The sequence below is a fragment of the Chanodichthys erythropterus genome, chromosome 17 (assembly GCF_024489055.1).
Source record: "Chanodichthys erythropterus isolate Z2021 chromosome 17, ASM2448905v1, whole genome shotgun sequence".
Classification (NCBI taxonomy): Eukaryota; Metazoa; Chordata; class Actinopteri; order Cypriniformes; family Xenocyprididae; genus Chanodichthys; species Chanodichthys erythropterus.
In genome coordinates this window covers 41684624-41705850 of record NC_090237.1, presented here as the reverse complement: position 1 = coordinate 41705850, position 21227 = coordinate 41684624, and the positions used below count along the sequence as shown (strand labels likewise).

Below are 21227 nucleotides of genomic sequence, written 5' to 3'. Positions count from 1 at the left end.
TTTCAGGTTGCACTTTGCTTTCTTTTGAGCATGTGAGCAAACGCTCTGTATTGAGTTGCCTTATTTTGTTTTTGATTTATTTGCTGATATGTTCATGACAATGTTACCTTAAAAGAGTGCCTGATAAAGTGAGTGAGTCTTTGCAGTATTTGAAACATTTATTGCATATAGGATTGGATGGATTGCACGATTGAAAGTGTGTTTGGTGACTGCTGCGTGAGTGATGTTATAGAGTTTAATATAATTACATTCTTTTACATAATTGTTTTTTCTTGATCGTGATGCATTGAATGTGACACGATTGGAACATTTTCAGAGTATAAATACCTCAACACTTGAATTTTGACATAAGAAAAGAGATCTGCCGAGGTCTGCTTAACTGCAGACGTTTTACTGATTTTAGCCAGTTTTCTTTTTTACTGAAGCGTGGTATTCTTGTGAACAAGAACTCAGATGTGGTTTAAATAAAAACAAAAAGGGAAACTGTTTTAGCATCTCTTTTACCGTGGGTTACAATATTATATGCTCTCAGACATGCCCTTAAAATCAACAAAACATTATAAGAATTATTTCTGTAATGAGACGAGTGAAGCCTACTTGATTTTGCCTGTGAGGAATTGATTGGTTAGCCATTTTTTATAGAAAAACTTCAAAGAGAAAAGACATTTCATAAGTAGAGCAAGTTGTTAAATTTAGATGAAAGATTAAGGCAACAAAGATTATTTTTCCCCTTTGGAGTAACATGCACCAGTGAATCATTGACAATAACACCAGGAGCGTGCATTAAGAAAGTAAATGGGGCTCGTTCTGATTTCATGTCAACTTGCAAATACAGTATTTGAAAAAGACACAATTGGTCATTTTAAAGCATTACAATTCAACCAAATATGTGTTACACAAAAATAGGGATTGAATACTGACATGGAAACTTATTTTAGTACCAAGTGGTGTTATTTTTTATTTATATTCATTACACTGTCATTCTGGTCGTATTCTGAAAGGAGCATTTGGAGACGAATGATTAGGATGCGGTGATGGTCAGGGAACCGAGGGAAGAAAGTTTGGCTCATGGATTCATGATCTGTCGAGGTCGGCCATAGCCTGTCATGCCGCTCTGGGACGCCCCTTTATTGGATCCCATCTGCAGGCCGATGACATTTTTCCCTTCTTTCATCTGGTAGTCAGAGAAATCTCTCCGGTTCTCCTGAGCTTTCCTGCAAGATATTAAATTTATCAGCATCAATAAATTAAAGCCATACCGTTTGATTTATAACCCCAGACTAAACAGTCCATGTAAGCTCTGAAGTGTGATCCGCAGTAACTCACTTGAAGAACCAGTTGGGATCTCCACGGAAGGCGCCGTCATCTTTTGTGACCGCGATGCTACCCAGAGCCATGAGTGTCCTCTGCACTGCGGCCAAGTCCTTTCCTGACGGCATAGTGGCAGGATGATTCAAATAAAAAATATATAATAATGCAGATATACCCTAACTGTTGTGGACTTTTCTTTTTGTGGATCTAGCAGGGAGATGTCCACTGTGATTCCTGCTTCAACACTGTGTGTTTGACTGCATTTAATATCCTGTTAATTAATCAGACATGCTTACTGCATATATGGGAACTACTGTAAGTCAGTTTAGTTTTGCTCTTTGTCTCATGATACATAAACAATTATTCAACCATATGTATTTAACCTTGTTTAATGTAAACAAAGCTGTAAACAATATTTTACTGGATTGTTATGTGGGATCAGAATGTGTATGAAGAATAAATGTTTGTTGGAGAAAGCTCTGTGATATGTTGGTGAACTCACCCTCCCACAGATCTACCGTCTGAAACATGTCGGTTTTGATGACGCCGTATCGCTCCGCAGCATTGAGGAACTGTGACACCTGCTCCATCTGTTTGAACGCCATACCGGAGCTCTGGATCTTCTTTACGGGCTTGTCCTTACACAGACTATTGATGAGCTCACACAAAACCTGAGAGCAGATAAAGAAACAAGATTTCATTCTACATGTCAGCGTTTTCCATAAATGTAATCATAATTATGAATGACATTATAAAAACGCTGAGTGAACAGGTTACTCATGCAGATAACTCGTCTGGTTTGATGATGTATTTGTGTCACTCAACATGAATGTTATGAAATTTGATTTTGGTTGGTCCCAGCATTCATTGTGCTAATACTGAGGAGTCTGTTTCAGTCCCTATTCATTTTACCTTCTGAATAACCTAGATTGTTCCCTTTTCAAAGAGGAACTCAACACTGCATCTTGGATTGACGCTATGAGGAAACCATCAGTGTGACCGGTGTCTGAAGCATGTGTAAAAACACTCCAATTTCGCCGACAGCCTTTCATGTCATAAGCGAAGCTCCCGGAAGTATAAGCCATCCATCATCAACTTTTTTGACTTCAGGAGACAGTTTGTCTAAAACAAATGCTCCTGGTGGAGCGTGTTTGGCTCCTCGAGGAAGCTGGATGTGTACATTATTAAGATTCACAAGACTGGTATAAGAGACTGGTAAGAAGCTTTTTTCTTCCTTGATTCTCAGCATTTGCACGAGCGCGTTCAGCTAAGGGGAGTTGAAGACAGTCATAGTGATGCATTCATGGTAGCAGACTCTGTTCTCTCCTGATTCTCGATAGGGTGATAAGAATCTAGCATTGAATGGAGCGTGTTTGGCTCTCGGGGGAGTTGAATGCATGCTTTGTGATGCAGTCTTGGTGAAAAGCTCCACCTATGTTTGACTCTCTTGAGGGATGAGAGTTGAGTGCCTACACCCAACCTTCAGGACCCCTCTTACTACCTCTAAAACTGTCACGTTAATGTCTAATCTCAAAAAATGAAGAAAAGAAACTGATTAATGTGAATATCTAATTCTTTCGCCATGCTCCTCTGAAGCCTAGGTCTAGGGCCGGATTGATAGGTTGTAGAGGTCCTTGATTTTCAGACTCTACATTATCATCATGGATTAAAGCAGATTTTTTTTAGCAAAACAGGAATCTGAAACTGTTCCATATGTGCGCTGAGCAGTGCTTGACAGTGATTTATGTGTGCTGCCGCAAATATACTTCAGTTTAGGTAGGAGGATGGGCAGGACATCCTGAGAGTGAGAGTGGCATGGGCTGATTGTGGCAATTACTTCCCTCTCCTTCATTTACCTCCCTCTCCAACCACTCTTGGATCTTGAAGTAGTGATATATGCTCCCCTTCCCCTAGGCCTCGCTAGTTTGACCTGCTTGCTACAATGGAGCAGTGCCTTTATCTGAGACAGAGCTGCTCTCCCGTCATGTAGATTGGGGAGTGAGTGGGGGTTAGGTGCCTTGCTCAAGTAATGAGAGTGGAAGAGAGCGCTTGTTCATTTCCCACCAGTACTGAGACTCGAACCATGTCCTTCCGGTTACAAGTCTGACTCTCTAACCATTAGGCCACAACTGCCCCTAAAAACTAGGCACTGGATATAGCAGGTCCTAGAGGAATGTTTGTCCTATAAGGGTCAATTACCCCTTGCTCCCCTTTCAGTGGTCTTGAAGTAAGGCTAGGCTCCCTTGGGGTTGAGCCTCTCTTTTGGCTCCATCAAAGATGGTAACCGCTGAGGGGTTTTTAACAACATCAGCTGTCCTTTGAGTCATAGGTTGAGTGAGGTGTTTTATTTCCTCGCTTCCCTTGTTAAAAGCAGGGTTTGAGCCTCCTTCCCCAGACTTCAGGGATCTTGAATTTAGGCTAGGCCGTGGCTTTATAACATTTTTGGACTCATCCTACAACTTTCATTGGATCTTCATGAAATGTGGTTCAGATGATCCGGATCAATGGTGGTAAAAATATATTAACCTTTTTGTTCTATTTTAAACTGGGCATATACTTCATAACACATGAGAATGAATTTAAACCTTTAAAAAAGTGGGGTAGCATCTTCACATCACTTTTGACCAAATTTTGCTATTATGAAGTCAAACTTGCCCAAAGTCATATTTGTTTAATATATATATATATATATATATATATATATATATATATATATATATATATATATATATATATATATATATATATATATTTATTTTTGGGGGGTATGTAGAATTCTGATTAGCATCTGTTTGAAATCAAATACATTGCTGAACAATGACCAATAATTAAATTATATATATATATATATTTCGTATTGACAACTTTATAATTGTTTTATATACTACAAACACATGGTCAACATGGATTATACAATGTAAAAAATGTAATTTTATCACAAAATAAGGCAGAAAATAGGCTATTTTGATAGTTTTTATACTGTTGACAATTAGCACTGCATTATTTATATACTTTATTGTTATGGAAATACCTTAAAAAAAACAAACATAAACCATATGTTGTTAATCATGTGTTTATTGTCTTCTCGTTTCATCAGATTTTATTCAGCTACAGTGATAGCTGGATGCCTTTGTCCATCTAAGGGATTTCCTGTCATAATAAGTTATTACTACGCCCATGCTTGGCAGCCCTTTCTTAAAAGTGTACCAATTTTTGCTTGCATGATTGCCAAAATGACCTGACAATAACAGACATGCATTACTTACACATCCATCTTTGAGCCAGGTCTGGAAACCCAGTTTTCCTGCCTCTGGCTTTCCCACCGCCGGCCCACACTGAGCCACAATCCACTCCACCAAACGCACCTCCAGTTCAGTGTCGTACTTCTGCTCAATTTTGTCCTGCACTTGGCGGCTCAGCCCATAAGCGGGACCCTTGTTTGCCATAGTTCCCTGCTTAGGTGAGAAAAGAGGAAACTGTCGATAGTGACGTATCATTGTTCAGTGTGAACTAATCTTTGGAGTAACTAACAAATGTCCATGTCAATTCTGTTATAATTTTATATTGTTTTTTGCTCCATTGTAGTTCGCTGAAAATTCCTTTAAACATAAAACCTTGAATAAATTTCAATTTAAAATTAATTTAAGATAAAACATCATCAGAATAAAGTGGAAAAGGCCAATGATGCAGTTAGAAGCAGCCACAAAGCCATAAAATCAACTTACAAATCATGCATAGACATTTTGTGCAGTGAAAACTGTCCAACATGTTTCCAACAGCAAACAGCTCAATCATTTAAAAAACAAAAGTGTGTCAAAGCTCATCTTGAGCTAAACTGTTACATTAAAAAAAGCAACCATAAAGGCAGGTTCACAGATTCACATGTTCATGTAGTCCTTGAGCGGATGGAAGAATTGTCACTGGAGTCAGATATGCATCCATAATGTTTATGACAGGATTAGATGAACATGTTCCTCAGGAGCATTTGTCTATAAACACCATCGATTACATTCAGACATTTCAGCAGTCTGTCTCAGCGAAGCACACACACACACAGCAGCACTGTCACCTGTGCTGCCATTCTGCGGTTTAGGACACCACCTCTGAAGTTCCAACCTTAAGGAGTGAGTTTATATGAGCATTACAGCAAAAATGTGCACTTTCTTAGATGTTTTTCATAGAAAAAAAGGACAAAGCCACCATTAAAATGTAAAGATGTAATATTTCTTTGATATTTGTTATACTGTCTGCTCAATATCTGCTAACACTTTCTTTTGATGGTCCTCAACAGACATTCTACTGATTATAAGTAACTTTGTAACTACATGTCAACTTATTCTACTAACCCAAACCTAACAGTCTACTATAATCTAATACACTAATGAGAGTTCATTTACATGTAGTTGCAAAGTTACTTATAGTTAGTACAATGTCTAAAGTGGAACTTTCTACATAATTAATTTAAAAAATGGGTCATAAAAGTGAGAAAAACTAGCAGCACTTGCTTCAATTGCAAGTGTCACATAAGTGTCCATATGCTTTTAGGAGCCATATTTTATGGTATTTCATGTTATTTTTAAATTGTACACTCACTATGAGCATTATTGATTAATTATTTTTGTAATTTGAATGATTATAGTTAGGTAACCTTCTTTTCTCCCCCCAGTCTGAGTGGCCTAGCATTGGATAAAAGATCATGTTATCAGGACACTTTAAATAGGAGAGGTCTGCATTAGCTGTTCGTGAAGAAAGATATGTGGTTGATTATCGTTATACACTTTACAGTTTACAAGGTCATAACAAAGAAGCTCACGCGATATAAAAATTTCAGATAATACTGAAACACTGAAATGATCTAAGTAATAAGCTGTTATCCTTTTTTAACTGTAGTACATAGATTGTGCATGTTATGTATTGATGTTTACGTCGTGTCATTTACAAGCTAAAACAATCAGCAAAATAACTGACTGAAAGGACTGTGGAATTGATAGCATATGAAAAACAGACTTACTCAAGTACAAATGAAGATGACCTTGTCCTTCGTGCAGTCCCCGTCACCCTGGAGCGATGGCTTTTGTGTGAGTGGGTCCAGATTCAAGAGTTCAGCAGTGTCGCTCCTGCTGCTGTTTCAGGAGGAGATGTCTTTTCCATTAGAGAAATAAAAAAAAAAAAACAAGGCATTCAGTGAGGGGCAGAGAAAAGGAAATTGACACCTTAAAAGGACATGGTGTTTTTCTCAAGCCCACCCTCCTCACCACTCTGCACTTGAGGTTTGTAGTTCGGCTCTTTGTTAAAGCAAAGCCTTATTTGGGAAGAGGCCTGGATGAGGACAGGATCCAAGCCAAGAGTCTTTAGTTTGGTCAGAGACCAGAATTCTCCAAATACCACATCAGTGCATCAGCAGAGAGAGAAAGACGGCTGTACTGATGCCTGCTGGAAGGTAGGGGTGGAGCGAGGGAAATAAGTCCAGGGCTTCAAGTTCAGACAGGGACATAAATGGAATAGTTTGACAGATGTACTGTATAGTTTTTACACGTCAGAGAAATCTGTCAGCAGTTCGCTATAAATGTTTCGGGATGTAGCTGTACTGTAGAAGCACTGGCAGTTAGGAAATAAGAGAGAGAGAGAGAGTTTAAGCTGAGAATAAGCAAAATGATTTACTGACACTTCGGAAGCAACCATTAACAAGGCCTTCTATGTACAAAACACTTCCCAGTGTGCGTTCAATATTACGTTATCTATAGCTAATGCTGAAGACATGTTAAGCTACACTATTTTTTACTAACCCTTCAAGGAATTAATTTCATCTACCCTTATTTCTTAAATGTCAACTATATCTTGTCATCTCAAATATACCACAAATATGCATGCTTTTCAAAATAAAAACAAAACCTCAACTTCACTTCTAGGTTATTTTTTTTGATTTGTGACGACATAATAGAAAAAAACTGATATCTTCTGAATAAGCAGATTCTCTTTATCCACATTTACTTCTTCTGGAGCCACAAACACTGCATAACATGGGACAGTGTGTTAGCTGATATTTTACATGAACTTTCATGTTTAATGGGGACATTCCATAGACATAATGATTTTTATATTGTACACACTGTATATTCTATCCCCTAACAGAAAACTTTCAGCAGTTTTACATTTCCAAAAAACATCACAGTGTGATTTAAAAGCTGTTTTCCTCAATGGGTTAAACACGTGTCCCCACAAGGTCAAACATTTCTGGTATTACTATCCTTGTGGGGACATAGCAGAACTTTTGCACCTGTAATGTAAAAATTACAACCTATGCAATGCAAGTGAAAACCAGAGACACATTTCAGAGAAAAATAAAAACATAAAAGTAACTGCATCAGTGTGCACCCCCTTTTTTAATTGGTTATGTGGCTGTAAAGTAATAAACTAATCAAGTTCATGTGAAATAGTGCATAGCTGTCTTGTGATGTGACTGATTATCTCCAAATAAATCTCAGCTGTTTTTTAAAGTCTTTTCTGACATTGTCATGGTTGCTGCTACTACTAGAGTCATGGGCCACAAAGAGCTTACAAAGCATCAACTGGATCTCATTGCTGAAATGCACATAAACTTTAATTAAATGTAATGTAACAAAAACATTTACAAGGCATTAGATATGCCATGAAACACAGAGAAGACAGTCATCAACAAGTGGAGAAAGTGGTACAACAGTGACACAGGGCGTCCCTCCAAAAAATAGAAGAGAAGACAAAGAGAGACTTCCACCTCCGCCCGAATGGAGTGAGCAGCAGAGAAGGAGTAAGTGATTTTTGCTTTATAGACTAGTCAGCCTTTTAAAACTTTAACTGTGAGTTCACAGAGATGGGGAAAAACGCTGAGTGACATGATGAAATAGTTGCTCATTTTCATTTCTATTTGACAAAGAAAAAATCCTAAAGCTATTCAGAAATAAAGGCTGTCATACTATAAAGAACCCCTGTGCACATCTAGAGGTTGGCAGACCAGCTATGAGCTGCTGGGATAAACTATAGTTTCTTTTTATCTGTAACTCAAGCACCAAATTATGGTAAAGTTAAACAAAAGAAATAAAAGACTGTAAATAGGTCTATAGAGTCATTTTTATGTTTTTAGAAAGGAGCTAAGTGGTAAGTTGTTGTTGACTCACTTTTGTGTTTATATGATGTACAAAAAAAGTATTTTCTCAACCTGCTTTGTTCTCTTTTTGCATAATTTTCAATCAGAGAAAGAAAGATAGATGGAGCTATTGTTCAAGTTGTTTGAGGTTAAGATAAGCCCCATTTCACCTGTCTCCAAGAGCTGTTCGTCACAGTAATTTCTCAAGTCTCTGACCAAAAGGAAAGTAAATGCTGTTAAGAAAAAATCAGTACAGTGTGTCTCATGGAGCTGTAAAGGGCTTAATGAAGCTATAAAGCAGGGGCTATATTAGCTCATATTGGGAGAGTAGGTGCAGATTATGGAAATGCAGATGGCATGCTGTGGATTCATCGGGTGGCAGGCTTGTATACCATCCAGCAAAAGTGTGCAAGATTATAAGGGCGTGTGGTGTTTTGCACAATATAGCACTGAGGAACGGTATTCCTCTCCCTCCTGATCCCCCTTTACCCCAGCATTATGACCCCGAGCCACAGCCACCTGGCCGACAAGAGTGATATCATCGAGGTGCAAGAATCCGTGAGGATGTCATGCGGCGTTTGTAAAGAGAGACAAAACTCAAGGTTCATGTTTTAACTGCATCTTTTAATAATTGTGCAATTTCTTGTATCACTTCTCTCATCTGCCGTAGCTCATCTGCAACTCTGTTGACAGTGTTTATCGTGTCTCGCTGTAACTGCAGGACTGCGTCAGTGAGCACCCCACCACTTTTGGACGTGCCAGACGCGGAAGGTGCACCGCTTTGAGCCGGACGCTGTGCATCTGCATCTGAGAACCCCTCACCCTGAACCTCCTGTTCACCCACAGCTTCAGACTCCAGAAGGACTGGAAGACCCCAGAATTACCCCACACACTCAAATGTACAGCGTTAATGATTAAAAATCTGTTTAACCGTGCTCCTCTGTGGCGTCTCCCTCCTTTTCCGACACAATCCCACACACGCTGACCTCCCCAATTATGGCAGCGATTTTGCTGTCCACTGATTTGAGATCAGCCGTTCTTGGGCCCCCATCAGTTGCAGCCACGCTCTGGCAGTGGGAGGACAGTTTTCTCTTTGCCTCCACCTTGAATGAATGAGAATCTATTTTACGTACTGTAAGCACATGTAAACAAAACTTTTTGAAATGCATTATTGCTATTTATATATGTTAAACACAAATTTAATGTTTTTTTAAAATGTTTTTTAATTAAAAAAAAAAAAAAATTAGTATACCTTCAGGTCGGACCATTTTCTCTTTAATTCTGCATCTGTCCGTTCTGTCCCACTGACACAATTGACGGCAGCAGCAACACTTTGCCACTCGCAGTGCTTCTTTATATTAGTGACCCCGCTGCTGTGTCCACCAAATAACACCTTTCTCACCTGTCGCCATTACTTACTTTACTTTATTTATTTATAAAGGGACCATGTACAATTTTTAACATAAATGTTTCCATTCCATGCATTGTACCAGATTTAGCTAAAAGCTAATTTTCACCTGCAGTCCCCTGGCAGGTCGACATAAACAAGTAACACACACAATACATATATACAATAAAAACACATACTATCAGGACAAGAAAACAATTAAACATCCACCATGTCAGTGTCTACAAAGCAGATTCAATTTTAAAAAGACCAATAGATTTACACCCCTTTATATCCTCTGGCAAAGCATTCCAGTGAGTCGTAGCTTTCACAGCAAAAGACGATAGTCCAAAAGCAGAATGGCAAAAAGGAACAACACAATTGCTTATAGATGATCTAGTAATCTCACAGAATTATTAGGACGAAAACTAACAAAGTCATAGAGTACAGAAGGAGCCAGGCCATTTAAAATTTTACAAACCATACACAAATTTGAAAAAAGCACATAATTGTCAAAACTCAATAATTTATGTTTCTCCAAGATCCTACAGTGGTGAAAATGGTTTGTTTTTTTACCTAGAGTTTTTACAGTCTGTTTATATATGGATTTTAAAGGCTTAACCACAGTTTCACCAGCTTGACCCCAATATGTAAGACAGTATGAAATATGAGAAAGAATTGTAGCATGCATAAAGGTCTTGGCTACATCGACAGAGAGACATTGTCTAATTTGTCTAAAATTCGCTAAGTTATATTTAATATTCCTCACTATTTTCTTTACATGTTTTTTAAAACTAAGATTTGAGTCCAATATTACACCAAGATAATCAAACTCGTTGACTATTTCTATCTTTTCACCATTTATAAAAATATCAACAGGAGATTGAACCTTTGTTTTTGAGATAAACATTCCTTTTGTTTTACCAATATTCAAGCTAAGACACGATTGCTCCAGCCACTGTGTAATTCTTTCCATAGCAACATGTAGCTTTTCAGCTGCTAGCTCTGCGGTTTTCGCGTGTGTAAAAATGACAGTATCATCAGCATACATTTGCACTTGCATCCCTTCACACTGTTGTGGGAGATCATTAACATAAAGACTAAATAATAAGGGACCCAGCACTGATCCTTGGGATACACCCATTGTATAATGCAAGATTTACAGGACTTAACCCCTTTAATTTTTACACATTGTTCTCTATTTGATAAATATTAGGATATCCACGCTAGAGCGTCAGATGAAAACTGGAAGTTAGACAATTTAGAAAGGAGAATTTCATGGTTAACTGTATCAAACGCTTTACGCAGATCTAAAAATATAGCACCAACTAATCCTCCTTTGTCAACTTTAGATTTTATTTGCTCTATTAAATGTAAAGTAGCTGTTTCAGCAGAATGATTTACTCTGAAACCAAACTGCATACAGTGCAAACCAGACTTGGATGTTTTCAGATAACAAGTCAGTTGTTCAAAAACAATCTTCTCTGCATCCTTTGAGAGTACTGGCAATATGCTTTTGGGTCTATAATTGCTAACTTCATAATGATCTCCAGATTAAAAAACAGGAGTAACAACAGCTTGTTTCCATGCAGTAGGAAAAACACTATATTCAAATGACAAATTAATTAAATGAGTAATAACAGGAGTTAAAATGCCTTTATGGGTTTTTACAAACATGGTTTCCAATTGATGAACATCTCTACATTTAGAATTTTTTAATAAGCTAATAATTTTGTTAACTTGCATTTCATTAGTCTTAGTAATATTAAAACTTTTACTCCCAACATCAATGGGAAACATATTTATTTCTCCCTTTACAAATTTGTTCCCTAATTCACTAACAGAGTTAATAAAAAAAACTATTAAAGGTAGCAGCAATTGCATCATCTTCAATTGACTTTCCCTGAACTTTAAGCTTAAAATCTTCTATAAACGTTGGCTCCTTCCTTAAAAGAGTGTTTTCAATTTTCCAAATTAGCTTGCTATTACCTTTTGCCTCCCTCATTAGCTGAAGATAATAATTAGATTTAGCTACTCTCATCTCTCGGATAACTTTATTTTGCAAACCTTTATAACAGAGCCTATCTATATCTCTTTATTCAAAGTAACACAAATACACGTTTTCACTTTCTTCGATGAATTAATTGGCGGGCCGCATGCTAGTTTTTCAGGTATATATGGGATTCCAGTCTCATTTACATGCCGATCAGCAGTCACGAGGTGATTTGCATTGACTATTTATGGTTAAAAATGGGCGTGTGCAGGGCGGCATATGAGGCTGGTTCACGTACGCACATCTGCGGGTGATCTGTGATTTGTAAAGGGAACATTGCTTACAGGGATCCTACGCACAGTTTTATAAACGAGACCCCTGGTCAGTTCAGTAGCAGAGGGGGTTGTTAATCAATTTCAGCTGCTTTGGTGTTAATGAAATTAACAACAGGTGCACTAGATGGGCAACAATGCGACGATCCCCAAAACAGGACTGGTTTTACAAGTGGAGGCCACTGACATTTTTCTCCTACTCATCTTTTCTGACTGTTTTTCACTAGTTTTGCATTTGGCTAGGGTCAGTGTCACTACTGGTAGCATGAGGCGATACCTGGACCCTACAGAGGTTGTAGTATATTCAGGTGCATATAGGCTATGAAAGTAAATATGTCTGTGATTACTGATGCTATTATATCAAAGTCCCACTAGAGGGCAGTGTTACGAAGTTTAAGCGAGTTTTTACGTTCTACCTCTGTGTATGAGTGAAGCATTAAAAAGACGACTAACAGTCACAGTGGTCTCTTCTCATGCTTTATGAATAAAAACCCACGGATGATAGAGGTTGCACAGGCAGTCCAACTCCTCCAGGAAGGCACATCAATGTGTGCCATTGCCAGAAGATTTCTCCAGAGCACGGAGGAGATTCCAGGAGACAGGCAGTTACTCTAGGAGAGCTGGACAGGCCCGTAGAAGGTCCTTAGCCCATCAGCAGGACCGGTTTCTGCTTCTTTGTGCAAGGAGGAAGAGGTTGAGCACTACCAAAGCCCTACAAAATGACCTCCAGCAGGCCACTGGTGTGAATGTCTCTGACCAAACAATCAGAAACAGACTTCATGAGGGTGGCCTTATTGATACCACTGTATGGCCTCCACGCTCGCCTGACCTAAATCCAACAGAACACCTCTGGGACATTATGTTTCGGTCCATCCGACGCCGCCAGGTTGCACCTCCGACTGTCCAGGAGCTCAGTGATGCCCTGGTCCAGATCTGAGAGGATGTCCCGACATTGTCAGGCATGCATACAAGCATGTGGGGACCATACAAACTACTGAGTACCAATTTGAGTTGGTGCAATGAAATTTCAGCAGAATGGACTAACCTGCTTCATCATTCTTCACTTTGATTTTCAGGGTGTCTTGGAATTCAGTCCTCTGTAGGTTGATAATTTTAATTTCCATCAAACAGCAGGCTGTCAGCATATATAATAAGCACAAGCCAAATGTTAATTTATAAAATAACGTCAACATCGATTTTTGGAATTTTCTTTGAAATCGTGGAGTTTCAGAGGAAAATAAGATGCTGGACAAGGCAAGTATTGTAGCCTACATGTTAATGCAAACATGCAGACAGGTTTAGGGGTTTGTAAAAAAAAAAGATGGACAAAACTAATGACAGCCTACTCTAATTAATTATAGAGCACTGTCTACAGTCTATTTACTGTCTACACTATCTATTTTACAGGTAGAATTTAAATTGTATATAATTTATATATTCAAAATACAACAATTACGATGTTGTTTTGTCCTATTCCAATGTATTGTAGTTATTACTAGTAATTTATTTGAAAACGAAAAATGTACATTAATTAACTTTCAAATAAATGTAAATTCCTGTTTGCCAGATGTAATAAAGCCATTGTTTAAAACAAATGAAAAAGGGAGGAAAATAAAAATATAATAAACAATCAATATTTTTATTTATTTATATATTTTTTTAAATAACCAGAGAAAAATACAATAATATACAGTAATTTTTAATAAACAGATAATAATATCTGTCGATTCCTTCTGCGCATGCCCAGGCTCCAAACTGACGTTATTGCGTAACATGGCAACGCCCATCGTCGTACATTTTACGTTGCGGTGTCCATCTTTTTTTACAGTCTATGTTCTGACTCTGCATGTTTCGATAACATGTTCTTGTTGAAGACTGCAGCATTTATATCATTAAATATTAAATGTATTTATATCATCTTTAAATATTAATGATTAAGTGGACATTTGAATTAAATGTTGTTTGGCTAATATTAAAAAAAGGATTTGATCATGCTGTAACAACAATAACATGAAGCGTAACAACAACAATCACCTAGCCACTGGCACCCTCTGCAGGCATTTGATATTATACATAATGTACGTAAGTTGATAAAGGTAACATAAAGGTCAACATAAAGGTAATAAGTTTGTGGAGGGGGTTGGGGGGCACAACAACACAGTTCTGCTTAGGGCACCCATATGGCCAGCAGCAGCCCTGAGTGCAGCCAGACTCTATTAGAGGTCACACTAATGGTTTTTCAGAGCTGCGTGCTTTCATTGACTTGTGCAGTTTAATTCTCACACTTTAATAGTATTTAAAACTCCTAAAAAGCAGTGTTGCTATGAGAAATAATTACCTCAAAATGAAGATCTGAATGCAGGTGCAAGTTACTTTATCTGAATGAAATGCATACACTTCTCTTGCTTTTGCTCATGTGCCAGAAATTGCCTCTTTGCGCGCCACGGTTGGCATGTGTGCCATAGGTTGCTAAACCCTGGTGTAGTGCATAGCCCCTAATATATGATGTGCTCTTTGGGACCAATATTTGCATCTGACCTGGGTCATTTCCTAGTCCACCTCTGGAGTTTGGAGTTTCCTATTACTTCTCCACTATCCACACTAATAATAGCCAGTAAAAAAGAACATTATTGTTATTTTATTACATTCTAAAATAAATTAAATACTTCTAATAAGAGAGAAAATTGGTGCTCTATTTATGGTTATTGCAGCTGATGCTTGTTTGAGCAAATCAATATAAAAAGCTAGAATATATCAAAAAAATGCTCAACAAATTGGACGGTATAAGTGCCACAGAAAACTATTAAAATAACCTTTATTCATTAAGCCATATGCTGTCTTACATGTTAATTTTGTACATTTTACATGAAGAATTCCAGATTCACCAGATTACTATCTTTTAATCTCAGATGACAGGCATTACAATGAAGATTGCTGTGTATGTGTGTGTTTACAGGTTTTTTTTTCCTCATTGCTCAGAGAATGGATAGATCAGGTATCCACTGAAAGTGTTGCCGCCCTGGGTGTCTCCACAAAGCTGTCTGCCTGAGAGCAACTCAATATAGACCTGACAGCCACGTCTAAGCTGGAGAAGAACAGTCTGAGTACTACTATCCTCTGAATCCTCGCGGTTATCTTCCCAGGAGGAGGCAATCAGCTGACCGTTCTTCATCAACTGCACCTTTTGGTAGAGCCGCTCACCTGCATCGCCAACTTTGGAATAAGCCGAGAAGGAGAAGAAGTAGAGACCAGCGTGGGGGGCCGTGAATGTACCTGTGAAGAATCAGGCTGAGGTTGAGGTCTTTGTATGGTTGGCTTACTCAGGTAATACTTATTGTGAGAATCTGTTTCAAGTGGTATTGTGTAGGGTCTTGGCTCTCTGTCCAGTTACCCTGTAGCATTTCACTTTTCTCTGGATTCGAACTACTTGCCTGGTTAAGGACATATCGTCACCTTGGAATTATAAGGTTCTATCTGACATTTTTGTCAAAAATGAGTTATTCACATCTTTTATATTCTGTCCATCTGTCCCTTAAAACCATTTCAAACTTAAAACCTTTTAACTTTCTGGCTAAATCCATTTTGATCTCTAGAGAAAAAGCCATTTTACCTGTCCCACTTTCTGTGAAATAAAGTCCAGGTATTACAGTAGCTGCTTTCTGTCTAAACAGAAAAAAAAGAAACATAAACTAATGGTTCCTGCAATTATGTGTTTAATTACCCACTTCCATATTCCTGCCTAAAAATGGCATCTTCACTGGACACAATATTTTTGACTGCCTTTTATGCGTAACTTGAACAAGTAAATAATTATTTGTCCAAAAATATGAAATAAACATAATAGAAAGCATAACATTTAACTTTTTTATGCATGTCAACACATTGTTACAACACTAATTTTATGTTTTAAAACAAATAAGTAAACACTGTTTGTGTTTTCTTAAATTATAGCTTCAATTAACGTTTTTTTTTTTCAGATAGAACCTTAAAATTCCAAGCGGAAAGTGATTTTTTAGAATTAGAAGGTTCTATCCCATTTCAAAAATCCCCATTTTCAAATTTGAGAGGATTTTGATATTGTACAGTTAGAAACATTTAGGATCTCTGTCGTTTTCATGCATAAAACAGGCTTGTTCCCCATATCATTTTTGCTATATGGAATGCAAAATCTTTGAAGCTCAATATCTCAAAACTGTTCAGAAGTTAGAAGCTTATAATTAATAATAGGTGGCAATATGCCCGCCTGATGCATTCTGCACTTGCTTTCCCTCTTGCATTGGCTGACTTTTACCATGGACTGACTACTGATTTTGAGCTCACCACCTGGTCCTCAATCTCTCTTCTCCAGTTCAGAGACTGCACCATTGGCTTCTGATTATTAGATTTAATCAATAAACTTTCAGAACTGTCTGTGAGTCCTCCAATCATTTTTTGACGTTAGGTTTTTGACACAGCCCTAAAATGTGAAGTTTTATTGTTGTATGGTGCATTTACTGCTTACCCAATGCAGCATTGTACCCATTCCCTTGATTGAGTGAGACAGACTGGTAAGAGATAGACATGTTGCTGGTGAAAGGCCCAAGACATCCACTCATTGGTAGCATTGCCGCAGTGAAGGCTATCTTGCATCCAGCTTGAGGAAAGGACAGAAAGCAAAGAAAATTCTGCAAAAATTTGCATAATGTTTTGTCTTAGATAAGTAAATGTGAGGTGATGATTGTGATGGCTACCTGTGACTTCCTCTATTTGGCTGTTCAGGCGAGACAATCCTTCCCATAAGCCAACCAAACGTATGAAGGTGGCTTCCTCCAGCTCAAACAGTGGCTTTGCAACACAACAACAACCCTGCTGGCTCCTGAATGCACATTCACAGTCCCATCCACCACAGGGCAGGGCCCCTGTCCAACTCACTGAGAGCATCATTTTGGGGGAATGTAAGGAAAAAAAAATGTAACAAAGGTAAGTAGAAGTGAGGCAAAGACCTGCAAAACCTGTATTTATATGAACCTGAAAAACATAATGATCCAATTATTCACCAGCAGTTTCACGCAGGAGGTCAATGGCAGTGGCAGCCTCTGCACTCGAGCAGAGACAGAGAATCATCAGAATACATGGACCCGCTAGTGTCTTCATCCTCAGAATCAGTAGAATCCAGCTGTCCTTTAAAATACAAATATTTTACATATTCTTTAAAATAAACAACACACACACACACAGTAGGGCAGAAAATATGATGTTATTTAAATAATAAGTAATTAAATAAATAATTATTTAAATAATTTAAACCTTTGAAATGTGAATGAAAAATGTATAATTCAAAATATAAAACTTAAAATAAAGTTAAAAGAAACTTAAATGAAGAATAAATATTATGCTCCAGCCAGCCCTGTTCCTGGAGGCACACCTGCTGTACATGTTTTGGTGTGTTCTTAGTCTTCCAGCTCTCGGGCTTACGGACAGCCTGGATCACATGTGTTGACCAATCACATTATAGCCTTGACGTCACTGATTTGCTGTCAGCGTTGTACAAAAGCTAAATCCTTTTAAAGGCATAGTTCACTCAAAAATAAAAATTATTCCATGATTTACTCACCCTCAAGCCATCCTAGGTGTATATGACTATCTTCTTTCAGACTAACACAATTGGATATATATTAATAAATATCCTTCCTGACTATTCCAAGCTTTATAATGGTTGTGAATGGGGGACAAGATTTTGAAGGTGAAAAGCTACATATTTTACTTTATAAAGTTTTAAATAAGGATATGTTTCTTACACAAATACATCGCTTCACTTCAGGAGTGCGTATATGATGGATGGAAGCACTTTCTTCAGCTCATACTCATTGGTCCCGTTCACTGCCATTAAAAAGCTTGAATGCGTCAGGATATAACTCTGATTGTGTTCATCAGAAAGAAGAAAGTCATCCACCTAGAATGGTTTGAGGGTGAGTAAAGCTTGGGGTCATTTTAATTTGAAAGTGAACTAATCCTTTAACACAACTTAATGAAAGAGGCATGCTTATAGGCCAAAACACAGGTAAAGCTAATAAACTAATGAGCAGCAACACGAATTCTGCAGCAGCTGGGGCCACTTAGAGGCCAGGAGAGACATTACAAGGCAGAAGTGTCAATGCCAGCTAGTTTAGTATTATCACTAAAGGCACTCTTATATTATTTTCAGTTTTATAGATTTTAATTATTTGATAAATACGTGAGTCCTTATATACAGTATACACATAAGAAATTAAGTAACAGGGAGATGTTTAATTGCTTTGAGGGATCAATGGTCTCTTGGTTTAATTTCACGGTTTAACAACAACAGAAACTCAAAGAAGCTAAAATACGTCATTAAAAAACTACAGGGTAACCATGACAACAAAGAGCAGGCTAAATACACCCAAACATGAACCAGACATTTGTGAATTATTAATATAAAACTATTGTGTCTAACTAGAAACAAGTAAGCCTGTATCTGGCTTTTAACATGTAATTGTTGTATATTCTGTTGATTTTACATTTAATCAGGTTTATGTATACTGTAAAGTTGTATATACAAAATAAATGTACATACAAATGAGTATTCTGCCCACTTTTGACATTTTTTAAGATATAATTTATTTTAATACTCACTGTGATGAAGACAACAGATCAGGTGCAGAAGAACTGAGTCAGTTACAGAGCAGTTTATAAGAGACAAATGGAGTTGTAAGTGGACCTTTCATTGCAGCTTTATGCAGTGGGTGGAGCTGGTCACAGAGTTGCCCAGCCTCTGAAGCATCTGATAAGACCAAAATGTAAAGAAAGAATATGGGACACCACAACATCTTTCATTTGTTCCACTTGCATGAATAGATGAAAAGGTTATTTTGTTACTGATACCCACAATAATATTTCTTACCAGGATACTTTTTGTCTCTCTTTGAACTCCTCATGGACTACAGATAATGATATCATCAACAGTCATTTGTCTATTATTGCAATAAATGAAGAATGTGGCAAAATCTGAAGTCCCAATCTAGAGATGGGTGGAGGTTTCCTGATTCTCAGAAAAGGGTGTCGACTAGAGAAAGATGTGGATCTAAGATCATTGTTTACAGTGTGGTCTTATATATGCCTGTATTTGAATGTTGTCCCAAAGCTTGAACACAATTGTCCTGCAATTGTTATGTAAAATTAAAGTGATATATTTGCAAATAATCACTTCTTTAAACCATGGGAGGGCCACTGAAGATGTGTAAAATTATCCCGAAGAGATAAAATGCTAAAAGCGATTCTTTCATGTGACAGACAAAAGAAATCAAAAAAGGAAGCTGCAGCCACGTCTCTGGCAAACTGCCATGCACACAAACTTAAAAAAAATGTCCCATGCCTGGTCCTCTCTCACCTTCCACTGTCCCCCGTGGCATCTGAGACAGGTGTGTCGCATAGGTGTCTCACTTTAGGTTTCATTCCACCGACCATGCTCCGCTCCCATGGCTCCCGTCTTGGAAAAGTTTCCTACATTGTAGTTTTACAACTAATGCAATCAAAACAGGCAATGATGTGCAAATGTGGATGTTTTACATGTCTTAAGCATATACAGGAAAGAAAAGGTGTCCATGTTTTGTCTGATCAGCTTTGATAAAAAAAAAAAAAAAAAAAAAAAAAAAATTGTATCAGTCTCAATCATGTGCAGGGCCATGATAGAAAGGTTAGTCTTGGAATTTAATTTTAAAGAGAAACTCAAAAAGGCAAGAATAAACAGCATCCATTGTTATTGCTGTCTTAAGCTTAGCTGTCTTACAAATAAAACACTCTTTTGGCCAAACCTAAACAAGTTTAGGGATTTGTCTTATGGGTAAGACAGGAGTATTAGGGAAATTTCTTACGGGTTTGGAACAGTGAGGTTGAGTAATTAATGACAGAATTTTCATTTTTTTCGGTGAACTAACCCTTCAACAAGCAGAATCACTGAAGGAGAAATGGATCCATATGTACAAAGGCAGTGTACTTTATCAAAGCTAATTTTGTAGTGTTGCTTTTACTTACAGGCTGAATATCATTTAAGCTGTGCTTCATTTCAACATATGTTGGACACAGCATTTTTCCATTTGTGAGACATGACGATTATGGCACAATAGCAAGAAGGGTTTCAAAGGCAATTTCTCCATGATCATCTTTGAAAGACGAGGTTGAAGGGAAAAAAAAAAATCTATACTACATGACTGCGTTTGTGGACCTAATTTAATTTGCACTTAGACACAGCCAAAACAATTTTTACAATATAAGTTTTTGTATTGTAGGTCTCCTCAACTTGGCTGTGAAGGCTTCTTACGTTCTTTTGCCACTCAATCATTGTCAGTCATCAGACAACTCAGACTCTATTGAAATTAATAACATACTGTATTAAAACGAGGTAGGACAGTTGAAACAACAACACTTATTTCAATAGCTCACCCACATTGTAAAACTCAATAAGTTCAGAATACTCAAAACATTTGAGGAAACTTATTACCTCAAAACATTTAAGTTAACTAACTTATTTTTTTTAAGTTAGTAGAACTTAATTTTTTTGTGACAAGTGGGGCGGGGCCGAGAGCCATGGAAGTGGAGCAATGCTAGTGTGGTGCACAGGTGTCTCTCATTAACAATCACATCACTGGCATTCCTTCGCTCCCACAGTTCTCAGCCTCGCCCTACTCAAGTACATATAGTTAATTTACATAAACATCACATTCAAATCTTGGTTAAATGTTAGTTAGCAAAAAACACATGCTATTATAATTATCAAAGAGACTGTCAATATATACTTGCATGTATATAATCAAACAACATACAGTATATGTGGTCTTAAAAGTTTTGCAGCCCATCCTCAACCTAACCACACGGTCTACTCTTCACCAGAATGGTAACCCTACAAAACTAACATAACAGAACCCCCTGTCAATCCCAACATAACACAACATTAAACACTAACTTATGTCTCCCTATGTTAATCTTATGCAAAAACACACAAAATAACACTTTATTTCAACATTTAGACAGTCTGATGCAAAGCATGCTGGGAATCAGAAATCTGCTGCAACTAAAACAGTTTAG

General features: G+C 37.6%; 2 protein-coding genes across 5 annotated transcripts; both read right to left on the bottom strand.

Annotated features, from left to right (window-relative positions):
* Positions 1-139: 139 nt before the first annotated feature.
* On the bottom strand, positions 140-6453 carry tagln (transgelin). 4 transcript variants are annotated; one of them, XM_067366268.1, is made up of 6 exons: positions 6323-6453; positions 5381-5427; positions 4578-4766; positions 1814-1982; positions 1327-1429; positions 140-1214 (listed from the first exon to the last, which is right to left on the bottom strand). In XM_067366268.1, exons 2-6 carry the CDS (start codon positions 5390-5392, stop codon positions 1067-1069), a joined length of 621 nt encoding a protein of 206 aa, XP_067222369.1. In that variant the 5' UTR covers positions 5393-5427; positions 6323-6453; the 3' UTR covers positions 140-1066. The 4 variants fall into 4 exon arrangements, with proteins under 4 accessions (XP_067222369.1, XP_067222370.1, XP_067222371.1 ...); XM_067366269.1 differs by having other exon boundaries at positions 4578-4763; XM_067366270.1 differs by lacking the exon at positions 5381-5427.
* An 8661-nt stretch (positions 6454-15114) lies between these two features.
* cbln18 (cerebellin 18) lies at positions 15115-17279 on the bottom strand. The gene is made up of 4 exons (XM_067365313.1): positions 17183-17279; positions 16877-17056; positions 16648-16779; positions 15115-15419 (listed from the first exon to the last, which is right to left on the bottom strand). The coding sequence occupies exons 1-4, from the start codon at positions 17277-17279 to the stop codon at positions 15115-15117; spliced, it is 714 nt and encodes a 237-aa protein (XP_067221414.1).
* Between the last annotated feature and the right edge of the window lie 3948 nt (positions 17280-21227).

Bases quoted from the DNA above. Each gene is read 5' to 3' on its own strand.
- tagln (XM_067366268.1), bottom strand. The intron at 1,983-4,577 runs GTAAGTAATGCA...ATCTGCTCTCAG, and splicing joins CCTGGCTCAAAGATGGATGT to GTTTTGTGTGAGCTCATCAA. The intron at 1,215-1,326 runs GTGAGTTACTGC...AATATCTTGCAG, and splicing joins GATCCCAACTGGTTCTTCAA to GAAAGCTCAGGAGAACCGGA.
- cbln18 (XM_067365313.1), bottom strand. From the start codon at position 17,279: ATGAAGACACTAGCGGGTCCATGTATTCTGATGATTCTCTGTCTCTGC. The intron at 17,057-17,182 runs GTGAATAATTGG...TGATGCTCTCAG, and splicing joins CCTCCTGCGTGAAACTGCTG to TGAGTTGGACAGGGGCCCTG. The intron at 15,420-16,647 runs GTAAGCAGTAAA...GATTCTTCACAG, and splicing joins TGGGTACAATGCTGCATTGG to GTACATTCACGGCCCCCCAC.